Raw genomic sequence first — 22,980 nt, forward strand, 5'->3', positions numbered from 1 at the left:
ATGGAAACAGACCTCATCTTTCAGGTCCACACATAGATTCATAGACACTGAAGATGGAAAAGCCTTCTTGTATCATTTACAGTAAATCAATTCGTTACGATATACAGATGATTCCTGACAACTTAAAAAATGTTCCTATATTAATTTTAAGCATCATACACAGTAGGATTTTCCTGCAGCTTAAAATTAGGCTGGTTATTACATGGTTTGAGAGTTCACTCTAGAATAAATACCTCTCTGGGATCTAATCGTGAGACACCTAATTGGACATCTCTTTTCTGAGCTTGGTGCCTCATTTCAAATTGCTCTGAATTCATCATGCCAGTGTGATTCTCCTCTATTAAGCTACAGTTTAATATTATAGTTTACCATGTGTTCTATTAATTTGCTGCATTTTTTTTCCTGCCATGCTAACCTTATTTTCTGTAGTTGTGTATATAATTGGTAGCACATTTGCTTGTTTTTCTCACCAAATGCACTAATAAGCAGTTCAGGAGATAATTCTTTGGGCTGTTGCACTGTGGAACTCTCCAAGTATTGAAAACATTGGATAACATCTGGTCATATCTGAAAGAATTGCATGGTAGAACTAGATAAGATGAGGAGGAGGAGGGAGGGATGCATGATGTGCTGGAATGAACAGTAGTAGGTCAGAAGTTCAAGTCTCCCTTGGTCCTTACACTTACACCATCAGTTGATACAAAGACTAAGATGATGCTTTAGGAGCTGTCAGCGTACCACTGATATTCTCTTTTAAAGCCTGTTTATATGTTTCTTGGTGATACAGAGTGATCATCAGTGCATGTTGTACTTGTACAGGCTGTAAGTTGCCCGTGTAAGGGTAAGCTTAGGTGTTGGGTTCCCATCGGATAGCATCACTTGTGGAACAGTCTATGTAGGACAAGTGTTTGAAGACAGATTCCCTATAAAATAGATGCCATCACAATATATGCTCTAGTCTTCTGAAAATCCCATAAGGAGCTGTATGATGCGAAGCAAGGAAATTAATTTTAAGGATGCATTTAAAATCTGGCAATTTGAGAAGTGGAGCGAAGGAACTGAGGCAGGTTTCCATGCTTTAGGTCTGAAATCTTTGAAAGGCTGGCCTTAGTATCTGGTAGTTTTACTTTTTCGTATTTATTTAACAGAAGAGACTGTCACCTACAAATAGTTTAATTACTACTGACAAAAAATGATTTTAGGTCAGATCTTTTGAAGGATCTTTATGGAAAAAACTACAGTTGTGCAGTGCATGGACAGAGTCTTTGACCAAATCAGGCTACAGTCAAAGAATGAACACCAGTCTACTTTCCTGGATATTTTTAGACTGTTTGTATGCTGCCTGGTAATTGATTTAAAGCACTATTTCTCAGGACTGAAAATAGATTTCTGCAGGTGGAGAAAGAGTTGAACATAGTTTGTGTGTGTGATGAAGGGAGACTAATAGGCAGGTTACGGAGTGAAGAGTTAGAAACTGAGGGATATTCCAAAGATAGGAAAAACAGCTATCAAGAAAAGCATGTTTTAGAAGCACAAATTAATGGAAAATCCAAGTCTTGTTTTAGTTACTGCCTGAAATTAATTTTCCTAAGTTTTTAGCTGTGAAGATTTTGGCTTAAAAGTATGGATCCAGATTGTCATAATAAATAATATATCCAAAGCCATATTGTGTACAGAGAAAGGGTGTGTCCAGAGACCTATTTAATATCTCAGCTCAACAAGTGATACATCGTTCTGATGTAAATACAGCTTTGCAACAGCAGCAAAACCCATTGTGTTGTATTCTGATCCGCTTACTACGTAAATGATTTCTGAATGATTTATCTGCTGAAGCTTTCTTAGAAAAAAATAGCAATTCAGCAATGTAGACTTGCTTCAAATATTGTTCAGTAAAATAGGTTGTTTAGGTTAAAAAAAAATCTTAGACAGTCAGATATCTTACATGCTGATACGACTGTAGTGATGCAAATATGGGTAAATAATAGTAGCACAACACATTTTATTTAGAAACACCAAAAAACCTGTGTGAATGAAATGCCAAATTTTTGACCCTGTTTGCTTTCTTAGAGGAAGTGATTAATTTATCATGATAGAACTCCCTTTAGGCTCTTATTCTACTCAAAACATTTGCAAGCATATTGCAGTTGCCAGAGTTTTGGCCTCAGCTTTATTTAGTGACTATTTTTAAATGTGTTATTTCTGAATTGATCAGAACTATTTAAGATGTGTTTATCAGGCAAGGACTGCTGTTCAGAGATTTGAGGAAGTTGCATAAAGCTGGTTTTGGTACCTTTGTGCTGAAGGAAAAAAAGAATGGCTTGGTGAGACGTTAATTTAATCTCCTTGCAGCTGGACTTAGTACTGGCAGGCAGTGGCTGATCGATCCCATGATTGTCATGAATACCCACATATGCATCTTGAAGTTAACGTGTCTGCTATGAATAAATGAATAATCACTTGCTAATTTCACACAGAATCACAGAATCGACTGGGTTGGAAAAGACCTCAGAGATCATCAAGTCCAACCCTTGGTCCAGCTCCAGTCCATTGACCAGATCATGGCACTAAGCGCCATGTCCAATCTCAGTTTAAAAACCTTCAGGGCCGGTGAGTCCAGCACCTCCCTGGGCAGCCATTCCAATGCTGACCACTCTCTCTGCACAGAATTGCTTTCTCATCTCCAGCCTAAATTTCCCCTGGCAGAGTTGAAGCCCATGCCCGCTTGTCCTATTGCTGACTGCCTGGGAGAAGAGCCCAATCCTCACCTGGCTAGAACTGCCCTTCAGGTCGTTCTAGAGAGTGCTGAGCTCACCTCTAAGCCTCCTCTTCTCCAGACTAAACAACCTCAGCTCCCTCAGCCTCTCCCCATAGGTCTTGTGTTCAAGTCCCTTCACCAGACTTGTTCATATCAGCTTCTAGTTTGATTCACAGAGTTATTAGGTTGAAGGCATCTCTGGAAATCACCAAGTCCCAACCTGCTGCTCAAAGCTGGATCAGTGGGATGAGGTTCCTCAGGGTGGTGTCCAGTTGAGTTTTGCATGCAACTGAATATGAAGATTCCACAACCTTTCTCTTGGTCAATGGACCACCCGCACAGTGAAAATGTTGTTTCTTATGTCTAAATGCAATTGCCTGTACTTCAGTTTGTGCTTGCAGGTTTCACATCAACTGACTGAAAAGCAAACTTGACAAAAATTAGTCAATTCAATAACACGGTGGCTGCAAAGATAATTAAACTTAGAATTTCATGTTGAATTAGATAGAATAATGAGAATAAAATCAATAAAACCCAACATTTTCTGGATAAAAGTGCTGTCCTAGCAGAAAATGAATAAAATACTAAAGGTATTTTTATATCTGCAATTTAGTTGCTTAAATTAATTTGAAAAGTTGACTTTGGGCTAAATTGTGCCATTGATTTTTTTTTTTTTAATAGAATTTTTTATCGATTCCAGAGGTTCTTTTTTTGCAAGGAAAAAATCAAGGTTTGAGGAAATGATTTAGTGGTAATATCTCAATTTGATTTGTATAGCTTCCAGAGTGAATATTAACACAGTGCTGTACAAAAGCTCTTATTTCTCATTTGTGTGCTGGTTGTGGGGTTGTTGTTGTGTAGGGTTTGTGTTTTGTTTTGTTTCTTTGTATTATATTGGCTGCAAGAGAGTTATAGCGATTACTATTGAATACAACTGAAGAAGTCAGCCCATTTAATCAGAAATCTGAAATGAAGCATGTAATCGGAGTGTTGGGTTGGGGGGACAATAACTGATTTTATTCTCATACGTTTTTTAATTACCTCCTTGATGAATGAAGGGGTCTCAATATGTTTCAGAGAAGTGAAGAAGAAAATTATTTGCCTTTCAAGCTATAGCATACACTTACCTCACAGTATTCATAGACAAGATGACAAATTATATTTAAACACCCAACTTTTATGTATTGGTTGACCCCATTTTTAGAAGGAATTGATTTTTCACAGTTTTGTTATTCAGGATGAGCCTTTGCAGGTCTCAACTCATCGCAAATCAGGGTAAACATCCATTTGCAGCCCAGGGCATAATCTTATTCAGGTTAAAACAATGCCAGAACTGAGTTGCCTGGAGAATTCTTATCTATTAATAGTCATCATTACTGCACTGGAGAAGTAATCAGCAAACGGGGCTAATGGGAGCAGTGATCAAGGAATTAGGATCTTAATACCTACTGTGCACATTAATACAGCTTTAAGAAAACGTTGCCAGTGGACGATGTTACACATGGTAGATTCTGTTTATATTAAAGGTAGGGTATGCACATTATGAGAGTACTGGATATGAGGTAATCGGTGTTTATTTGTTGGAGAAAGAACAGTCTCTCCAAAAAAGGAAGTACAAACAGCAATAGGGAAAAAGTAATTGGTTTTCCTTTTCTACCGGCATGATAAATGAGATTACATCTTCAGACCGGTCCTGAATAGTAATTGCCTATTTTAAGTAGCCAGATTCCATTATGAATGACACCAGTAATTGCTCATTCTTTTGTGACAAGTTTAAGAATAGATAAGAAAAATTCTTCTGCAGAGGTGCCTCAGCCCTATCTTCCAATAAAGAGAGAGGAATCCCAGCTGGCTTCTGCCATGACAATACCATTTCTTCCTTTGTGAGCAAGGTCACCCCCCGCATCCTACAAAGATATTAGGAATACGCATGCCTTTCCCTCCAGCATATTTTCCAGAAGTGGAGTGCACCTCTGAGCTTAGCTGCTGGGAAAACTCATTTATTCAAAGCTATTGCTGCTTCTTGATTATTATAGTTGTTCAATTTCCTTTCACCTGTGTAGGGAAGAAGCTTAAATACCTTTCAGTCTTTTCTCTTGCCTAACTTTAACTTTCTAGGTAAAAAAGCTAAGGTTAAGGCAGATGCTGAATGTCACAGCTTGCCAAAGACTTTGCTGTGATGTTGTAGACTTTAGCTGTATGTAAAACTAAGACCATTGTTCTTCTGACTGACCTTTTCAGTTAAAAGGATTCTGAGTTACACCAGAAATCTAAAGATCAATTTTCATCTGTAAACCTCAGTGACAGCTCTGCTCTGGACCAGAATGGGTCAGAAAGCTCCAGACAAATTTGAAAATGGATGGCTAAGTACTCACCTCAGACAGAGGAGGTGGGCACATCAGTTTCCAACCATCTTTAAGACAGAAATCTCATTATGGCACTAGCAAATATTGAGATCCCTTGAAATTGCCATTGAAGCCTGGTTCTGACATTACTCTCTGAAATCCATCCAGTGTGGTTTTGTATAGCACTTCTGTGTAAGAACAAACCAAATGTAGAGATGATGTTGTTATCTCTTCCTTAGTAATAAATCGTTCAGTGTGGAGCTTTCTTTAACGTAGGTAAGCTCAACAGTGAATAGCCCAAGCAAAACCGTGGCTTGGTTGCATGTCTGTTGTGTTCACTGCATAAATGTGTTTCTTTGCTCTCTTCTCGCTTTATTTTCAGGTCAAACACTGGCCTCATGAGGGATATTCCTTCATCCTCCTTTGCAAAGAGGAAAATATAGAATCAAATGCAATCAGAATTTCTGTTTTGGGACCTAGAAGCTGATGTTTATATGTGAATATGCCCCCAGGCCCATCAGCTGTGAAGCATTTTGATCAGGTTTGATCAGGAACCACTGCTAGAAGCAGTCATTGCTCCTAATCTTGATAGGGTAATTTTCTATGTCTGTAGAGACTAAGGGTGAGACTTTCTGTGGCTGCATTTTCGTTCTGATCAGATGTACACTGTTGAAGTCCCTCCTTGTACACTTTGCTTCACATTATGTGTGGTCTTGGAGCCCAGATTAAGAGTAAACCAGAATATGTATGAGAGTGTTCTGCTTAGACTAAAGCTATTTGGAATTAAAAACAACCATTCTGTTTCAATGGGGACTTTAAATGTCGACAGAGTAGTCACCTTCATGAACTGGGGTGTGTGTTTTCCACTCTAGAAGAGCTGGTTGTGATCAGTCTCCAAATGATCCTGGTTGACTCAGAACCCTTTTGAGCAGGAGGGGTGATAGAACTGACTCACGTAAGTGCGTGTTCTGATAATACGGACAAGCCTGAGTCAATCCAGGCTTTTTTTCAATAAAAACAAGAGTATCGACTGCAGTTCTGCTGTAAGCAAAAGAAAAATAAATCAATAACACCCTTGAAATTGAATTATAAAGTTAAAATGCAAACCACCTTTCTTCAGAGGTGGCTGTCTGATTTATCAAATTGCAGGAATATCAGTCATAAAGATTTCTGAAACCATTAATTTATGTCTCTGGAAAACAAGGAGATATTAAAAGTCTGTTGTGGAAAGCTATGAAATAAATGCAGGAAATCAAGCATAATACTTATACCACAAAAAGAATAGCACAGAATGTCTGCAGAAAGCCTCATTCAGATTTTGCTGGTACTGTCAGCTCTACCTAGAAAGCACCAGCTATTACAGATAAGTAGGTAATTTTTTTCCCCTCCCTTCTGCAGAGGACTGAGGAAATAATGAAGTCAATGTTTCATCTAACGAAACCGACACAAAGAAATGTTTATGCAAAACTAATACTGCTTTGTTGCAATCAACTTATTTCTCTGGTGATTTTTCTCTTGAGAGTTTTAGTTTTTGCTCGCTTCAATGTGAACCAAGTGTTTTTAGAACTCTCTCAGACTGGGATTCCTGTGTTGTGGTCAAACAAACAGGAACTTTTGGAAAATGGTTATGTTGGAAGGCAATATAAGTTGGACTCATGAATGAAGCCAGTGAATAATAGCATAGGATGCCTTTTAAAAATACTTTTATTGTGGGCAAGGAGTGGGGAAGGAAAAATCTGTGGATGATTTTACTGAGGGAATTAATCAGGAAATAGAAATCTGAATGGTTGACTAGATATATCATAGCATTTCCACTGATACTTAAGACGACCTATGATTTGAGTTGGTGAGTGGCGCTCAGTGATGTCAGAAATTCTCCATCATAAAATCAGCGATTTTATCCTTCATTGCATTAGCCTGTCTTCTCTGTCTTCCCTGTTCTGGCTTTCTTCCCCTGGTTTCCCTTGAAATCAGTTTGTGTGGAGAGATCCTGTCTAGAAAAATGGAAATACCCATTGCTATAAATTACAAAAAAAGTCTAAAGCCAAGAATTAATGATATTTATGTTATCGAGCAATAGAATAGGGTATAAGTTTCTGATATTGTGTAGGATGGCAAGGAGACTGGAGTCTGGATGAAGAACATAGTGTCACTGTATCCACAGAATTCCTCCTGCACTTGGGTTGGTAATGGTGGGAGTTAAATCTGAGGACTGGTGCTATAATTTGGATGTTCCTACCCTGGGAATGCCTGTTTATATCTAGAAATTACAGTCTTGATAGTCTCACATACCAGTGTCTGCATTTGTTTGGATGTGTCCCATTCCTTCTGGCTAAAATGCTTATTTGGGCAGCACCTTTGCTGTTGACTGGCGGATTGGTTAATATTTCATTTTCTCTTTTATCTCCACAATTAACTGTTCCACTCAGTGTTACTTTAATCTCCATTACTGTTCTGTGACCCCTGAGGAATTGCCTTTTCTGATGATATCAGAGCTGATTATGTAGTTCATGCTTCCACCAGATTTGCTTGATGAGGCACTAATTAAATGAATGTAGTATTTGCGGTGTGTCTTGCTGAGTCACTAAAAAGAAAAAAGGCGACTGGAAAACATAATGTCTTTAGAGTGAAAGGACAGCTAATGCCTCTTCCCCCTTTTCGCTAAATAATTGTCATTAATCAGTTGTAAAAATGAGAATATTTTTACATTTTAAAAGCCATCCGTTTGAAAAATTCAAATTATTTATGTGCCTCCAAGTAAAAAAAAAATACTGAATTTCAGTAGAATTGTTTGCTATCTTGTAATAATTTATATAAAATATTACTGAAGGACATGCAATTATACTTGGGTATCTAAATTTGAACTGTTAATTATCTTTAGCTAGCAATTTCATGGAGGATAATCATATTTCCTTCAGTTGAAAGTGAACATTTTAAGTAACAGATGAGCTACAAGCCACAGGTTTTTGGCAGTAATTGCTATACTCCCTTATTTTCAAGATAAATCTCTTAATTAACAGCTGTATGGCAGTGTCTCTCTGAAATATTTCATCCTCTTACAGAAGAATCCAGGGAGATATGGAATGGATTTCTTAGATATGCAAAACTCCTGTGGGGTTTATTGACTTCTTAATTCAAACTGTAAGTATAGTCAGGAATAGTTGTGTTTAATGCTTTTACCTCTTCTCTGACATATTTACCTCTTAGTGCTTTATAACAGAGGCTGTTTGAATTCACGAGGGGCTTGTGAGATGAACTTCTAGAGTTTACTTTTCCAGCTCTAATAGTAAATCAGCTCCTGCTAGTCTGTTTGAGGTTCAGATCATGTATATGTCCCAAACATACCTGATGATCTAAAGCTTGTGGCTAGATACTGTATTTATGCTAGGTCTAGCAGAAAGAGAAATTTATTCTCTGGTTATAGATAATTGGTAGGATAGTAGCTGTTTAATTAGTACTAGCCTATTTGAATTAATGTAGCAACTCTTATATCTTTGTTTGTTTTTCGCAAAAAAGTAGAGGTATAGTATCAGGACTTTATTTCATAAAGCGATGCACATCTGATCTAACAAAATAAAACCAAAACAAGCAAAACACAAAAAATACTCCACAAAACAAACAAACCCACCCAGTCAACACTTGGTATGAGCCAGGGATCACACTAGAGCAGCACCATCATGGGTGCATTCAGGGACCAGTTGCATCCCAATATCATTCTGTCCTAGGTTTAAATCTGATGCAAGTTCATTAGTTGGACCTAATTTCACCATGTGTAATTGAGAAGCACGGAGATCTTGGCAGTGAGTAGACTAAAAACCATACTTTGTGGAGAAAGATGTTTTTCTAGTCTGATACAGTTGTATGAATGGGGGTGAGTTTACAAGACAGTCCCTTGTAGCTCATATTAATGCCTAGGCCGCTTTGATTAGTGCATGAGTGCTGACCTCCTCTCTTCAAGATAATTCAAGAATCTGAGCCCTTTTAGGCTTGTCTTTACTGTGTTCTCAGAGAAAGGGGGTTTGGACAAGGCTTCCATCAACAGAAATGGAAAAGCGAGCTATGGAACAGGTTCGCTTTTAGGACTTTTTGTAAATGGCATCATTAACTGGACAAATCAGTCTAGTTGTCATTTTTTGGTAGCAGTGAGGTGCACCCTGAGACTGCTTCAGATATTTCAGGTGTAAAGAGGTGCATGAAAAGATGATGTGTCAGAAAATAAACCAAAAAAGATTCATGAGAATTCACTGTGACAGTCCTGGAAAAACAAATTAATGACTCATACTCCAGTTACTTGCTTTTCAGATAATGTAGGTCTGGTTTTGTTCTAACATGTCTCTGTCTCCGATATCTCCTTTATTTCCCAGGTCCCTGCATACATTTTTATGTTGTGATGTGCTTTTCATGTTGCTTGTGCTGAACTCTATTTGTTTGTGAAAAGAAATTAATAAAGCTAAACCAAAGGGAAGGTGATTGACTTTCCCACTTGGAGGAAAAAAAAAGGTTGTCTGTGACAATGAGCTCAAAACATTCTCTGGGAATTGTACTTCTATAAATTCCTACTTGAATTTCAGCATTAAAATTTATTCAGCCATTTGGTATCATACTTTTTCCTTCAGGAAAGATAAATATTTCAGTCTTTGAACAGCGTGAAACCGCAAACATTCACTAGTAGCCCCAGCTAAAATTGCAGTAGGCTGCTGTGCCATTCCAGTGATGAATAATATGTGTTTGCATTTGGAAAATATACAGTAATCACTGCAAGTATAAAGCATTACAGACAAAGAGATGGATTATTTTCTCTGATTGCTACATAGACTATTTGAATGGTTGTTTTGCAGTTTCGTAATTTGTTGCCACTTAAATAAGTTGAAGATTTTTACTTCAGTTCAAAATCTTCTTAGTGTAAAGAAGACATGTATTGTGTGCTTCGCAAAACATCCGTTAAAACTTGAGAAGCTGAAGGTCCTCATTGGGGAAGTTTGATTTCCAGAAAGCACCCACAAAAGCAATGGTATCTTTAATGAATAATTTATTCGGGGTGCTTTAGATCAGTTTCTTTTTCACAGTTACTCAATTCATGCATTTCAACTTGGTAATCAGTTGGGTCTGTACAGATGGGTTTTCAAACTCATGTGTGTCACCGGTTTGGAGAGAATCGTATGTCAGGATGGGGTCTGCAGTGTCCCCAGAGGCTGTCATCATCTTTATTGCAGTTTTATTTATTTCAGAAATGATAACGCCCAAGAGGAAGCTGTTTTTTGACACGCTTAAAGTACCATTATTGTATAGTTTTAAAACATGCCTTCCAATAGCAGTCACAAGGTGAAAGGCACATTCTTAACTTGATAATTCCTAAACCATTGGGATGTAGAAGTGAAAACAATAGTTTCTTGTCCTCACGCAGAAGTCCACAGCTATCTAGTTAGTTCTGAAAACCTATGCATCTGGGGTTTTTTGACTCTTCCATTTTTTTATGCTCTCCTGGTTGCTTATTTGTCAGCTCTGCAAGGCTTGGACCTGGTACCTTTACAGACTGCAACCCTGGTTCCCTGAAAATAAGGCAGTTTTTGCTCCAAAAGATTTTACTTTTTTACATGTATTGCTGCCTGTGCTGTAACTAGGGCTTGTTTTTGGAGTAGAGCTTATATTTCGAGCATCCTCAAAAATCCTGGAAAATCATGCTAGGGGGCTTGTTTTCGGGGTAGGTCTTATTTTTGGAGAAACAGGGAATTATCGCTTTCAAGGCTTTCTGTGGTGTCAAGGTTCAATCCAATTGCAAGATGAGGTCTTAGTGCATGAAATCCTTGGGCAGAAGATGTGCCAGGCTTTTGGATTTTTTTATGAAGTATTTTGCTCATGTCATTGCCGTAACAGTAAATAAACATACTTAGATACTTCCTCTTGCTTCTACCTCAACACGTGCTTGTAACAGAGTGTTTGCATCAATTCTGCATATACTTGATTACTTTGAAATGGGAGCAGCACATCTTGTAGGAAGGCTGTTGGAGAACATTACTCATTTTTTGTCTACATAGCAGTGTTTATATTTCTCTTCCTATTATGTTTTCCTGAATCAGGTCCTCAGATGAAGATGGCCCATGACAATGGTGGTTATAATCAATCGTGATTTTATCAGTAAGAACTTTACCAGGTGCTGGTGTTACAAATCTTGCATGTGAGATAATTCTCCTCCTCTCTTTTCAGATTATTTCTGTGAAAACAATATCCAAACTGACATTATGGTGCTCACTGGATTGTATCTAATGGTGTGATGTATAGGAGGTCAGATGAAAAGATCAGCTTGTCCCTTCTGGCTGCCAGCTCTGAACTTTTGAACAATCCATATTCAGCAAGCACGACTTAAAGTGGTGACTTCAAGTTGATTGATCCCATATATAACTGGTTTTCAAAAGTCTCATGCTGAGAATGGGAATAGGGGATTCATTTTGATAAGCAGTGAGAGGCAAGGTGCTCGCACTCTGCCACTCGCTGGCTTGGATCCTGCGACAGAACGTGCAGTGAGTCCCTGGATGGTTTACGGTCATGCTGCAAACAAAACCTTTGACTGGCAGGTCTACGTATCCAGTAGCATTACAAAAAAGCAAAACAGCTAGGACAAGTGTAAAAAGGAATGGAAATTGATTTAATTTTTCACAAACAAATGTTTATCCATAAATGAGAGACTATGTAGGTACCATTAATATTATCTGGAGAGTGCATCTGCATTATTAAAGATTCTCTGTAGATAGTAGTTTGAAATAAAACCATATAAATATAGCAAAAACATAATACATGTGAATTCCAGTGATTCCTTTAAAGGAACTCAAAACATAAGTAACATGCACTATTAATCTTAACTCCCTTCAAGATCTGCTTAGAAATGTACAAAGATTTGGAAATCCAGGATTTTTACTGGTGTTCAAATAGCCCCGTTAGCCCTAAACCAATTATCTGATGCTATCAGCAGATCAGGAAATGGAAGTAAACAGTAAGCGGACAAATCAAATATTGCTTAATGTGTTTTCCTTTCATTTCAAGTATTTTAACCCCCTCCTGCTCTTCACACTTCACCTCCTTTGCCTTTGTATCTCTAGGTGCTGAGCTTCGGGACACTGTCCTCAGTGTGTTTGCGTTGCACTTAGAAGAACGGTAACCTTGTCGCAGCTGAGATCTTTCAGAGCTGCTACAATGCAAATATTCCATTTTCTGGCTTTCAGTACATTTCTATAGCATTTTATCAATCCCTGACACAACACGTGACTTATCTCAGGAGGCGTTTTCCTGTGTTCAGCAACTTGTAGCGTCAGGACTATAATTTGAGTTAGCTACACAGATTGTTTAAAATACCTCATTTCTTTATACTATGTCTTTGATTAATACCTTTCTGCTCTTCCAGCACTTAAAATCAATTAAATATTTCTGTCTGGAATTTGCATCTTGAGTTAACTTTGTTTTAACTAAGTCAGTCTGATTTAGTTAATTTTCATTTGCATCAATGTCTCCAAAAAGGGCTGGCTGGTATTTTATGTTGCTCTTGCCTTCTTTATATAAACAACGTATTAATTTCTCATGATCTGTGGAGAAACCAGCTTAGCAGAAGTATTTGTGTAGATGAGTGTTGCTTTGCAGATTCTTTGAAATCTGTCTTCTTATGCAGAATGATAATTTTTATTATAATACTAGCCAGTATGTAATATGTTAGGGCACATGATGTGTGTATGTGTGTGTTTGCATTTTCTTTGTGACTCTAACTGATGCAGAAAAAAATGCTCAAATATATTCTATTGATTGACCAATTCTTCGGTGTAAATATCACCTATAGGCCCAGGATTCTTGAGGAGTGAATTGTTTTTCTTCATGTTGTTGACAGACACAACATCTTCAAAATACAGTAATCAAGCAAAGTTACGTACATATAGCACACAGCAATCGAGTTCTCTTGTAATACGTAGCTGCCTTTATAATGGGTATTTCCAAATCCCAGAGCATTTCGCTGTTAATTCTGTTTTCTCTGGTGCTGACTCTGCACATGCTGAGACTATTGGGTCAAACAGCTTTATCTGGATGCACATGCTCCAGGGTAAGGGAAGTCAGTCTTACAATATTGCAAAGTAAAGCTGCTCTGCAGAATATTCGTTTCATAGCCAGAAGCTAGAGCATCATTATATTAGTTTTTCATCTTACATTAGGCACAAGTTCCCCTGCAGGAGTGGTTTTGAGTCTCTATTCTTCATGGCCTTAAGTTTAGAGGAACACATCCAACGTGCCTTTGTGTTGAATGCAAGTACAGATCCTGCTGAATTTCCATATTCATTTGTGAACAACTCCTTCTGGAAACGTGGCAGATCCTGAAAAAAACACATTCTGGGGAAATAATTCCTTGAAAAAATATCACACAGTTTGCTCTAGAGCCCTTTTAGCTAAATCTGCTGCCACTGTCCACCACGCTGACAATTGCTAGTAAAATTGCCTGGGAAATGCTAGTGATCCTGAATATGAGTTGGTGAGAACTGAACACCTATGCTATAGTTTGGGCAATATTTCTTTAAGCCCTCTAAATTGCTAGGCATTGTAGATTGCCTGAAAATGAAGCCACAAAGCTCTTGATGTCTTCTGCCTGGAAATACTGTCTTCAGATTTCAGTATTTTCTTCTAAAGATCCAAAAAATAATAACCCAGGATGGCAAATGGAAATATGAAAACAAAACTAAATTTGGAGAGGAAGTATTGGAAAGTATTCATTCCAGGCTTGCACTTGATATTGAATATCCACAACAGATTTTGGTTTGCTCACTGCTGGTTACTCAACTGGAAGATGTAATGAAGCAGATGATCCTGTCCTTGCAGAATGGACAACAACCCTGTCACGCAGGTGCCAATATGTGTTATGTTAGCCATTGAAAACAAAACCAAACCAAAAACAACTCTAAAGAGCTGCACATCTTTGATACAAAATACAATGCTACAAAAATTATCAAGTGCAACAGGAAGAGCACAAGAGAGCAATGGTGATGTTGTCTTTTCTCATATTCCAGTGGCCAACCTAGCGAATGTGAGAGGCACAAGAGAAAGCTGACACTGAAAGAAGAAGGAATGTTTATGCTTGTTTTAAGTGCGTCAGTCTATACTGGGTGCTAAGAGTTGGAGAGGATGGTTGAAAGGGAGAGGGGATATTCCAGTTTTCTGAGAAATGTTGTCAGGATCATAGCATTTTTTCTTTCCATAGTGTGTATAGCGTGGTGCTCTGACTATGCATCTGACACCCTGTTTGTGTAAGACATGCTACTTTTAGGAAAACACATTCATTTTAACAATATCATGACACAGAAGTGTCGGAATAAATTATTTCCTCCTGTCCAATGTATAGTCTGAAAGGCAAAACGAATTTATATGACTTTCAAAGGTCTGTACACAAGAAGGTAATGCAGTCTGCAAGAAATATTTTTTCAGGATTGTTATATTTTTAAAGTTTGCCTCCCACTGTCTTCTGACAAGTATGGCATCAGCACTGGTTGAAAAAGTTTATAGGAAACAATATATTTGGTATAGTGTTTTGAAGACTAATCATCATTCTGTCTCGGTCCGCAACAGCCAGTCTAAAGAAGTGATTTATTTTTGTGTTTGAAGATGAAATGCAAATCTTCAGTAATTGCATTCAAATGGCTGTGTAGTAGAAACTTATGAAACCTCTCCATTGTACTGTCAGCTAAAATTGACCATCCCATAGATTCATCAGCAGAACACAAAGTAATTACTTTGTCACATCTAGTTTTTGGGAACGTGAGGAGAATGGCTTTTCAAAAGCCCTAGCAGGAGGTTAGAAAAAAGCTGCATGTCTCACCCAGCGCTGATGGTGATTTTACCATTAAATTGACTGATAGCAGAATTAGAACAGAATTTTGTTTCATCAACGTGACCTATTATCTCTTATACAGGTTCTTAGATATCACAAAGATAAAAGTATAAGGGTAGTCAGAAAATGGATTTCAAATGCTTGGATAAAGATTTATAATTTTGCTACCTGTGGTTTATGTGCTATTTTGATCTCTGCAGTCAAGTAGCAAAATTTAGTATGATGTTTGTGGAGAAAATAGAAGATGTGTTTCACAGAGCTACCTGTTCAGCCACAACATTAATTTTTCTACAGGAAAAAAATAAGTTTAATTAAAAAAAAAAAAGGCATACTAAAACCAGCAACAACACGCAAAACAAACTAAACGTACAAATTAACCAACCAACCATCCGGTATCTCTCTGGAAGGTGATCAGCTGCAAGAGTAAAAGAAGTTCAGTACAGAAACATGATGCCTGAGTTCTGTCGTCACTGCCAGTAGTGCATGTTCTGTAAAAACAGGTTAATGGAACCTAAAAATCTCATTTAAATGTAATTCAATTGCAGCACAAACTAACGGAATCTTTTTCACCTTTGGAACTTAACTTTTTAGAACAGATTTTAAAATTAGGAGAGATATGCTGAAGGTTAAGCATGAAATAGCTTTTGCGACTCAAGTTAAAAAATTGCCTAAATGTTTAATTGAATGTGCAAATAAAATGTGAGATTCTTTCCATGGCTGATGTTTCTCCCAGAGGAAAAAGATCAATTGCTAAAGGAAAAAAATTTCAATTGCTATTGGGTAGATGAATGTCTAGAGGTACCACAGTATTTGCAGACATGGCAGAAAAGCTGAGCTTCTATGAGAAGAAAGTTGATTTGCTCACTTGCCTGATTGCTTGCATTGCTCCATAGGCAACACCAATGCTGTGGAGAACACACGTACACCAAAGAACTGTGTTTTATTGAAGTTAGTAAGAAGATGATCTCTTTATTAAAAAACCAAACCAAAACAAGAAAACTCTCTACCTAGGCAGTTTGCTACATCCCTTTAAAATACAAAGTTATAACAACATCGTTTATTTGGTTACATAGGAATCACCATTCAGGTTATGAAACTTCTTCAGTGTTTTAAAGTTGGGTCTTCTCAACTTACCTTAGCTCCTAATATCACCCAAGAAAGTCCAAGACTTCTGTGCAGTAGAAGGATCCTGCTACCAGATCTTAGAGGATCTTAAGGGATCATACTGTCCAGTGTTAATGACAAAATACTGTATTTCTGTGTTTTTCTCTATCAGTTGCGTTTTCAGGCCTTGGCTTTACCACCTTCTACTTAGCTGGAAAGCTACACTGCTTCACGGAGAATGGCCGGGGAAAGAGCTGGCGGCTTTGTGCAGCAATTCTCCCACTCTACTGTGCCATGATGATTGCCCTGTCACGGATGTGTGATTACAAACATCACTGGCAAGGTGAGCCATGGAGATACCTTTTTTCCTATTTCTTTTTTATTTTTCATTAAATCACATGAGTTACAACACGATAGCATGCTATAGACTTTCCTTGCTCCTGCATTGATGATGAGCATTCCAGTGTCTGAAAATGCTGCAGGAACTTTTACCATTCTATGTTTTTATATATACAAAGTACATCATCATATTTATATACAAATCTACATCAGTGGGTTTTCTACGTCATTTTTTGCAAATGTACGTCAACACTGTAGCTGTTTTCAATGGATCCAGCTGTAGGTTGGATCTGGCCCATCAGATCTGTCCTGTGACTTAGTTCTTGCCTAGTGCTTTTCTGGGTACCTGTTGCGTATGTGAGTGCTAAAATGTGTTTGTATGTGCATTAGACTAAACTGAAGCATGTGTTTGTAGCTGGTAATTGCAAGAATGCACTCAGTTATTTGTCTACATTCTTGTCATTTGATGCACATGATGTAATACACTGTTTTTCATTCAAATGAAAGTATATTGAGCATGAGGTGGGTTCATGGCCCCTGCTTGAGTAGTATAGAAACATTGCATACCGAGTTACATAGCACAGGTTCTAACAGATTCTGCCCATACTGAAAACCTTGCTGCAAAGTTCAATGTTGTCTGCTTTCTTCATTTTTTTTTTGGCTAAGGAAGAGAAATGTTTCATCTTCTTGTTACATCCTATTAAAATGATTTTCTCTAGTTTTGGGCTGCAGTTATGAACCCGATGCTCAATGTGTAATACTTGGCTGGTATGAACTCTCTGTTAAAGAGAGAGAAGGAGGAGTGTGAATGGGAGTGAACAGGTTTACTCTGGAGCTTTGAATGCATGTTTTTACATCGTGTATTGTCTCTTGCCAAGAGCAAAAATTATTTATGTACTGAAACATGTGCTATGAAGCAGATTATTATGGCATATTTTATATATGATAGAAGGAAACTACACACAAGGGGTTGCGACTGTGTCCATTACAGCTGCCTATATTTTTGCCTTTGAAGTTAAAGGAGATGGAGCTGAAAAATGGGTTCTTCCCAAGCTAAGAAGAGGGTTGCCAGACATTATTCTGCCTACGACCTATGCTTTTACCTGAAAGAACCGCATTCTCAAGGGACAGACTAGCTCACTCTGTAATTTACAGCACAGAAGCTCAGGCCTCATCTTTTATGCTCAGCAGAGTCAACCAATTGTCTTAAATTACTTATGGTGGCTTCACGATAGAGCTTTAACTGTGAGGAATGGACAAGGACCATCAATATAATGTCCAAGACTTAGCACACTGTAGTTGAAAGATGGAGTGGAGTATCCTTGCATTAAAAAGCCATTGACTAGGCTCAGAATGTTAATATTATGAGTACTTTATGAGCTCCAGTTTGGCTAGAAGATCTTAGTGGTGGTATTCGTGAATATTAAGATATTTCATTATGAATTGTGAATGTATTAACTGCTTTTAAGTCCCAAGATCTGTGAAAATGTTAATTTACTCTTGAAATAAAAAAAAAGTAGAAAAATACTGAGACTGAAAGAATTAGATTAGGTTTATAGAAAATGAATCTTGTCACAATAACTAAGTATTTTACAAGTTGATACTGTAGTAGTATACTATAGTGAAAGTTCATGTCCTTGGTACTTTTTGTACCAGGAGAGTTTGACAGACAGTCCGAATGGTACAAAATCAGTCAGCTTCCAGTATGGGTAGGATAAGCTTCTGTCTGCTTGCAAATACTGTGTAGACACAATCACCTTTTAAAATCTCACTTGGGTCTCTGTTACATTTGTTTATGATACATTTGTTATGTCCTTTTGTGTGTAGAAGAGAACATAAGATTAGAAGGAATCTCCTAGGTCATTCAGTCCAGTTTTCTTCCTCAACAGACAACTGTGATTTACAATCACATCCCTTAATTTTATCCATCTCAGTCTTAAATTTTTCAGGCTTCCTTGCTCTAGCTCTTCCTGTGAAAATGCTCTTCAGAATCTCACTGCTCTGATGATTACAAGCCATTTATTATCCACTTAAAAGTGAACAACATGCCTTTGTCCTAATATACACTACAGTGACAAACTAGGGCATTTACTCCATATGTAATTATTTTAGACATTTGCATTGATTACCCCTTATTTGTCACTAATCTCAATGATTCATTATTTTTATTACACTGTGTAACTGAAAGTAAAATACAGAAACACAGGTATAGACAGACGATACAGTGCATAGTAAGCCTTGTTAAAATAAAACATGGTGTAAAGTCATATTCTAGCGAATGCATTCTGCCTCACTTTCATTACTGTGTTCAAATCTGATGCTTTCAAAGTCAGTGTGTATTTCCAGTGGAGTTTTGCTTTGGTTACTTGAAAATGAAATGTAAGATCAGGCAAGTATATTAGCAAGAAGCCAGGAGAACCTGAAAACAGAACAAATCCTCTTACCCTTCAGGTGCTGTGCAGTTCCCATGGAAAACTTGAAATTGCCTATGTGTGAGAGCTGCAAATATCTCATTCAATGGTCTAATATTATTTTTCTCTTATTTTATTTGCTGGTAGGAGTATGGGATAGTAAATAGCATCAAAGAAAGATATTCAAAAGGTGTTAAATCAGTTATTGTTTATAAATAAAAAACCTGGTGGTGGTCATTCTAGATCATGGTGACTGAAAGAAAATGTGTGGGTTCTCTACCCTTAAGGGCTGGTCAGTGGCGAGCTGGAACATCATGAGTGTTGAACACCCCATGGAAACCCTTCTATTTCTCTCATTCATCTCTTGAAACATAGCCAACCATCTACATTTGTGGTATTCAAAATGTTGGAGACATCTCCAAAAAGTACTGATTTTATGTGTTCTGCATGATTCAGCTCCAAATTAATTATGAAAATTTGAGGTTTACATTTTTTGGATTAATGACTTCCAGATTAGCCAAAGGTCTTTTATTTATTGCAGTTGTCACTACTGGCTGTTCTTTCCATGATAACATAGTTCTGGTTTTGTTGCTTTTCTTATCTAGATGCTTTTGTTGGAGGGATCATCGGCCTCATTTTTGCTTATATTTGCTACAGACAACACTACCCTCCTTTGGGTAACACAGCTTGTCATAAATCTTACGTCAGCCTGCTAGATCAGAACTCTGTGAAGAAAGAAGAGATACCTACAGCAGATAATGCTACTGGCCTGCCTCTGGAGGGAATTACTGAAGGTCCTGTATGACTTTGAGAAATGTGCAGAATGAACTTTTAGCCTTCTCATGTTTCCTCCAAACTGGTCTCTTAACACAGTGGTTCTTACTGTATGTGTTTTTTATTTTGTTTCTTTCCTTTTTATAAAGAAAAATGGAATATTTTATTTTTAATGCCACAATGTTATCATACTTCTAAATTTTCAGTTCACAGTGACTTGCTGAATTATCTGTTTTCAGTCTACTGCAAACAGGCTACTTGAGGGAAGGGGAAAGAACATTAATAAAAACAATCCCATGAGGAGAATGGTTAAGAGAGTGATTTTAAGAAGATGTGGTTGAGGATATGGTAGGTCTGGAAACAGATTTTCTGAAGTACTGAGTGTCTCCTAGAAAGTTCTTGTGATCTTCAGCACTCATTGATTTTGATGGGTGATGAGTACACGCAGCACTTTTCATCAGATGTTCACCATCTGTTGTGGCCAGCCATTTCTTTATATGATTTGATAAGTTGGGCATCATCCATATGTTTGTCTTGTTACCTTCTAACATAAAAATCTCAACATGCTGGTAGAACTTTGTATTAATTGTCAAGTTTTGACAAGGTCATTCTGAGCTACTAGTGATCGAGCAACTGAAGGGTAGGAATGGTTCAGTGTTTGTAAGAGCAAAGCCTCATGCATTAGTAGTTCTACAGGATGATGCTGACGTTCAAGAAATTCGACACTGTTAAAATTATCAGCTTGCAATAACAAATATGTTCATAGGATGGATCAGAAACTCGGGATTACATCATTAGCAATTTTTGAGAGCTTTCATAGTATTTACCATCACAGCAAGAAGAAAGAACACCTGTGATATTCAATAAGCTGACATCTTTAAAACATTTTTTTAAAAATCCTAAAACTGTGAGGATTAAGAAACACAATGTTTTCTGTGAATCTCGGTGTGCCGTGTTCATTCTTGTGTAGTGACTCACTGCAGTGCTGGTGATCTGAAGAAGTGCAAAGATTTTCATTTGTGACTTTGGGCTCACAGCCATAAATGCTCATGGTGGTCTCCAGCACTGTAACATTTCCAGAGGAATTGCTGGAGACGGTTCTCCACTAGACCCATTCCTCATTTTCAGCTCATGTTCTTGACCGTGGTTGCAAAGATTGACTTGGTACCTGAATTGAAACTCACCTGAATCAAAACACTGTTGGTATGGAGAAGATGACTAAGTGTATGACTCTGCATTGATTATTGGTAAGATCCTGTTTTGTTACATATGCACTATGCAGTAAACATCACATTCCTGTGCAATGATGTACCTTTGGATGGCAGAATGTCAGATTCCAGATTTCTTTTTCTTAGATATCCTGTGAAAATGCAGGCAAACGTTCCAGACCACATCTTGGCAGCTGAATGTTTCTTAGCTGCAGCTGCTGGTTAAAGCGATCAAGATAGTGTTGATCAATGACCATTATTATGGTGCTTTAGACTGGAGGACACTGCTGCCATAATTATAGTTTATGTGTTCCTGTTGGAATCTGTATCGGCCTTTTAGACATTTCGTGATTCAAACAGCTCAATGTCTTTACGTAAGGCTTGTCATTTACTTTTCTCAAAGGTAAGCTTTGTAGACTTTTTGAGAAGAGCTGCTTCCTGATTGGCAAAGCTCAAATTTTTATAGAAATCAACTAAATTAGAATTCCTTTAAAAATAAATTGTGTACAAGAGGATGCAACCATACTATGAATAAAGTTATATGATATTTGGAAATAATTATAAATAGGAAATTACATTATGGAACAGGATGTAATAAGCATAAACCCAGGAGGGTTCTGTAGAAATTAAGCCTGATCTACTTGTAAAACTGATACCAGTTTGACTGTGTCAGAGATAGGAGTTTTTACTGACAGTTAAGAGTATTCTGAGCTCTAGAATAGACACAGTTACCCAAACACAACTGTGGTTTTGAGGATGCATGTATGCTAGTTCACAAAACTAGCATCAGCAAAGCAAAATTATTCTGGCATTCCATTTGTGTTGGATTTGGCAGAACACTTCCCTAGTGCAATTGAGGTCTTATGCTAGAAATCCACACGGTTTAGTGGAGGTTTAATCTTTCTGTGAAGTTTTTAAACCATCCTACAAAATTCAGTAGCAGGGATATCATTTTCTATTTCTTCATATGGGAAGATTAATGAAAGCCCTAGAGTAAGGGTATAACGTCTTTACATTGTATAGGGCTTAACCATTAGTTTTTTTCTTTCAGCAGGAACCCTAGTCTTCCAGGTTATATGCAAATGTTAAAAAATAAAATCTTTAAACAGAATTGGAAGTTTAATACTGATGCATAGAGCATTTTGCATGTTTTTATATAGATCTGGCTTATTCTTGAAAATGAGTGTGGCCTCCTAACTGTGCTGTACACATTCCCGGTATTTTAATGGCTTTTGATACAAACAAGTGATCTTATTTGGGATGGGGAAGCTTATATGGCCCTCAAATGAGTAGTGACTGTTAAAAGATTGGAATATGAAGTGTAATGCAGCATAAATGCTTCCATTGCAAGAGTAATTGGTGAATTTGCAAAGCAGTAAAGAATAACATATTTTAATGGGAATAATTAAATTGAAAGTCATAAAATAGATGATGTAAAAGCTTTGATTAAAATGTAATTAAAATTATGAAAGAGTTAATGAAGTGAAACCTGTGGAGGGTTCTGTAGGCGCTGTAATTACCAGAGCAAAGTTGGTGCAGGGAAGGCATTTTTGTGGATCAATGTATTTTAATCTCATGCATTCTCAACGTGAAGGAGATGTAATGTTGTAACGCACCAATAAAACAACACATGAATGTGGGTTTGTACATCTGTGTGTGTTATCATGTTTTTCGAGAAGAATAAAAGTTACCAAGTTATTTTCATTAATAAACCACATGGAGTATTACAAAACCACAAGCCCTAATGTGACTGCGTTATTGATAAACAACAGTTCCAAAAGTTATTACAGATACCACTAAATTGGAATAGCCTTCCTCCTTTAACCAAAATATGCTCTCCAACTTTCATGTAGGAAAATGTAGAGTGTAAGTCTGCAAGACTGAAATTTTGAAATTACTAAACTACAACAGGTTCCTTTTATCTCTCAAGTTCTGTATCATGAAAAATATTAAAAGTGCCATATTGAATAAAAAATAGGGTTAGACTAGAAAAGGATAACAAAATCTAGTCAAACACAGCAGAAATATACTGAAACCAAAAGAAGCATGAGGTTGCAAACCAGTCAGCAAAATGCTGGTTCGTTCTCAGATTTTGTTGTGTGCAGCAAATTTTTCCTGTTTAATGTACTTTCTATTTAACTCTACTATGTATTTTTTTAAGCCCTAGTTTTATTTTATAGTACTAAAATTC

General features: G+C 37.3%; 1 protein-coding gene across 1 annotated transcript in view; it reads left to right on the forward strand.

Moving 5' to 3' along the window:
* PLPP4 (phospholipid phosphatase 4) overlaps positions 1-22,436 on the forward strand; it is a 56,653-nt gene extending 34,217 nt beyond the window's left edge. The window contains exons 6-7 of the mRNA XM_065843969.2: positions 16,230-16,400; positions 19,413-22,436. Of these exons, the coding sequence (XP_065700041.1) occupies positions 16,230-16,400; positions 19,413-19,612 (371 nt within the window). The 3' untranslated portion in view covers positions 19,613-22,436. The remainder of the gene's footprint in view (positions 1-16,229; positions 16,401-19,412) is intronic.
* The last annotated feature ends 544 nt before the right edge of the window (positions 22,437-22,980 follow it).

This window comes from Patagioenas fasciata, chromosome 8, assembly GCF_037038585.1.
Source record: "Patagioenas fasciata isolate bPatFas1 chromosome 8, bPatFas1.hap1, whole genome shotgun sequence".
NCBI lineage: Eukaryota > Metazoa > Chordata > Aves > Columbiformes > Columbidae > Patagioenas > Patagioenas fasciata.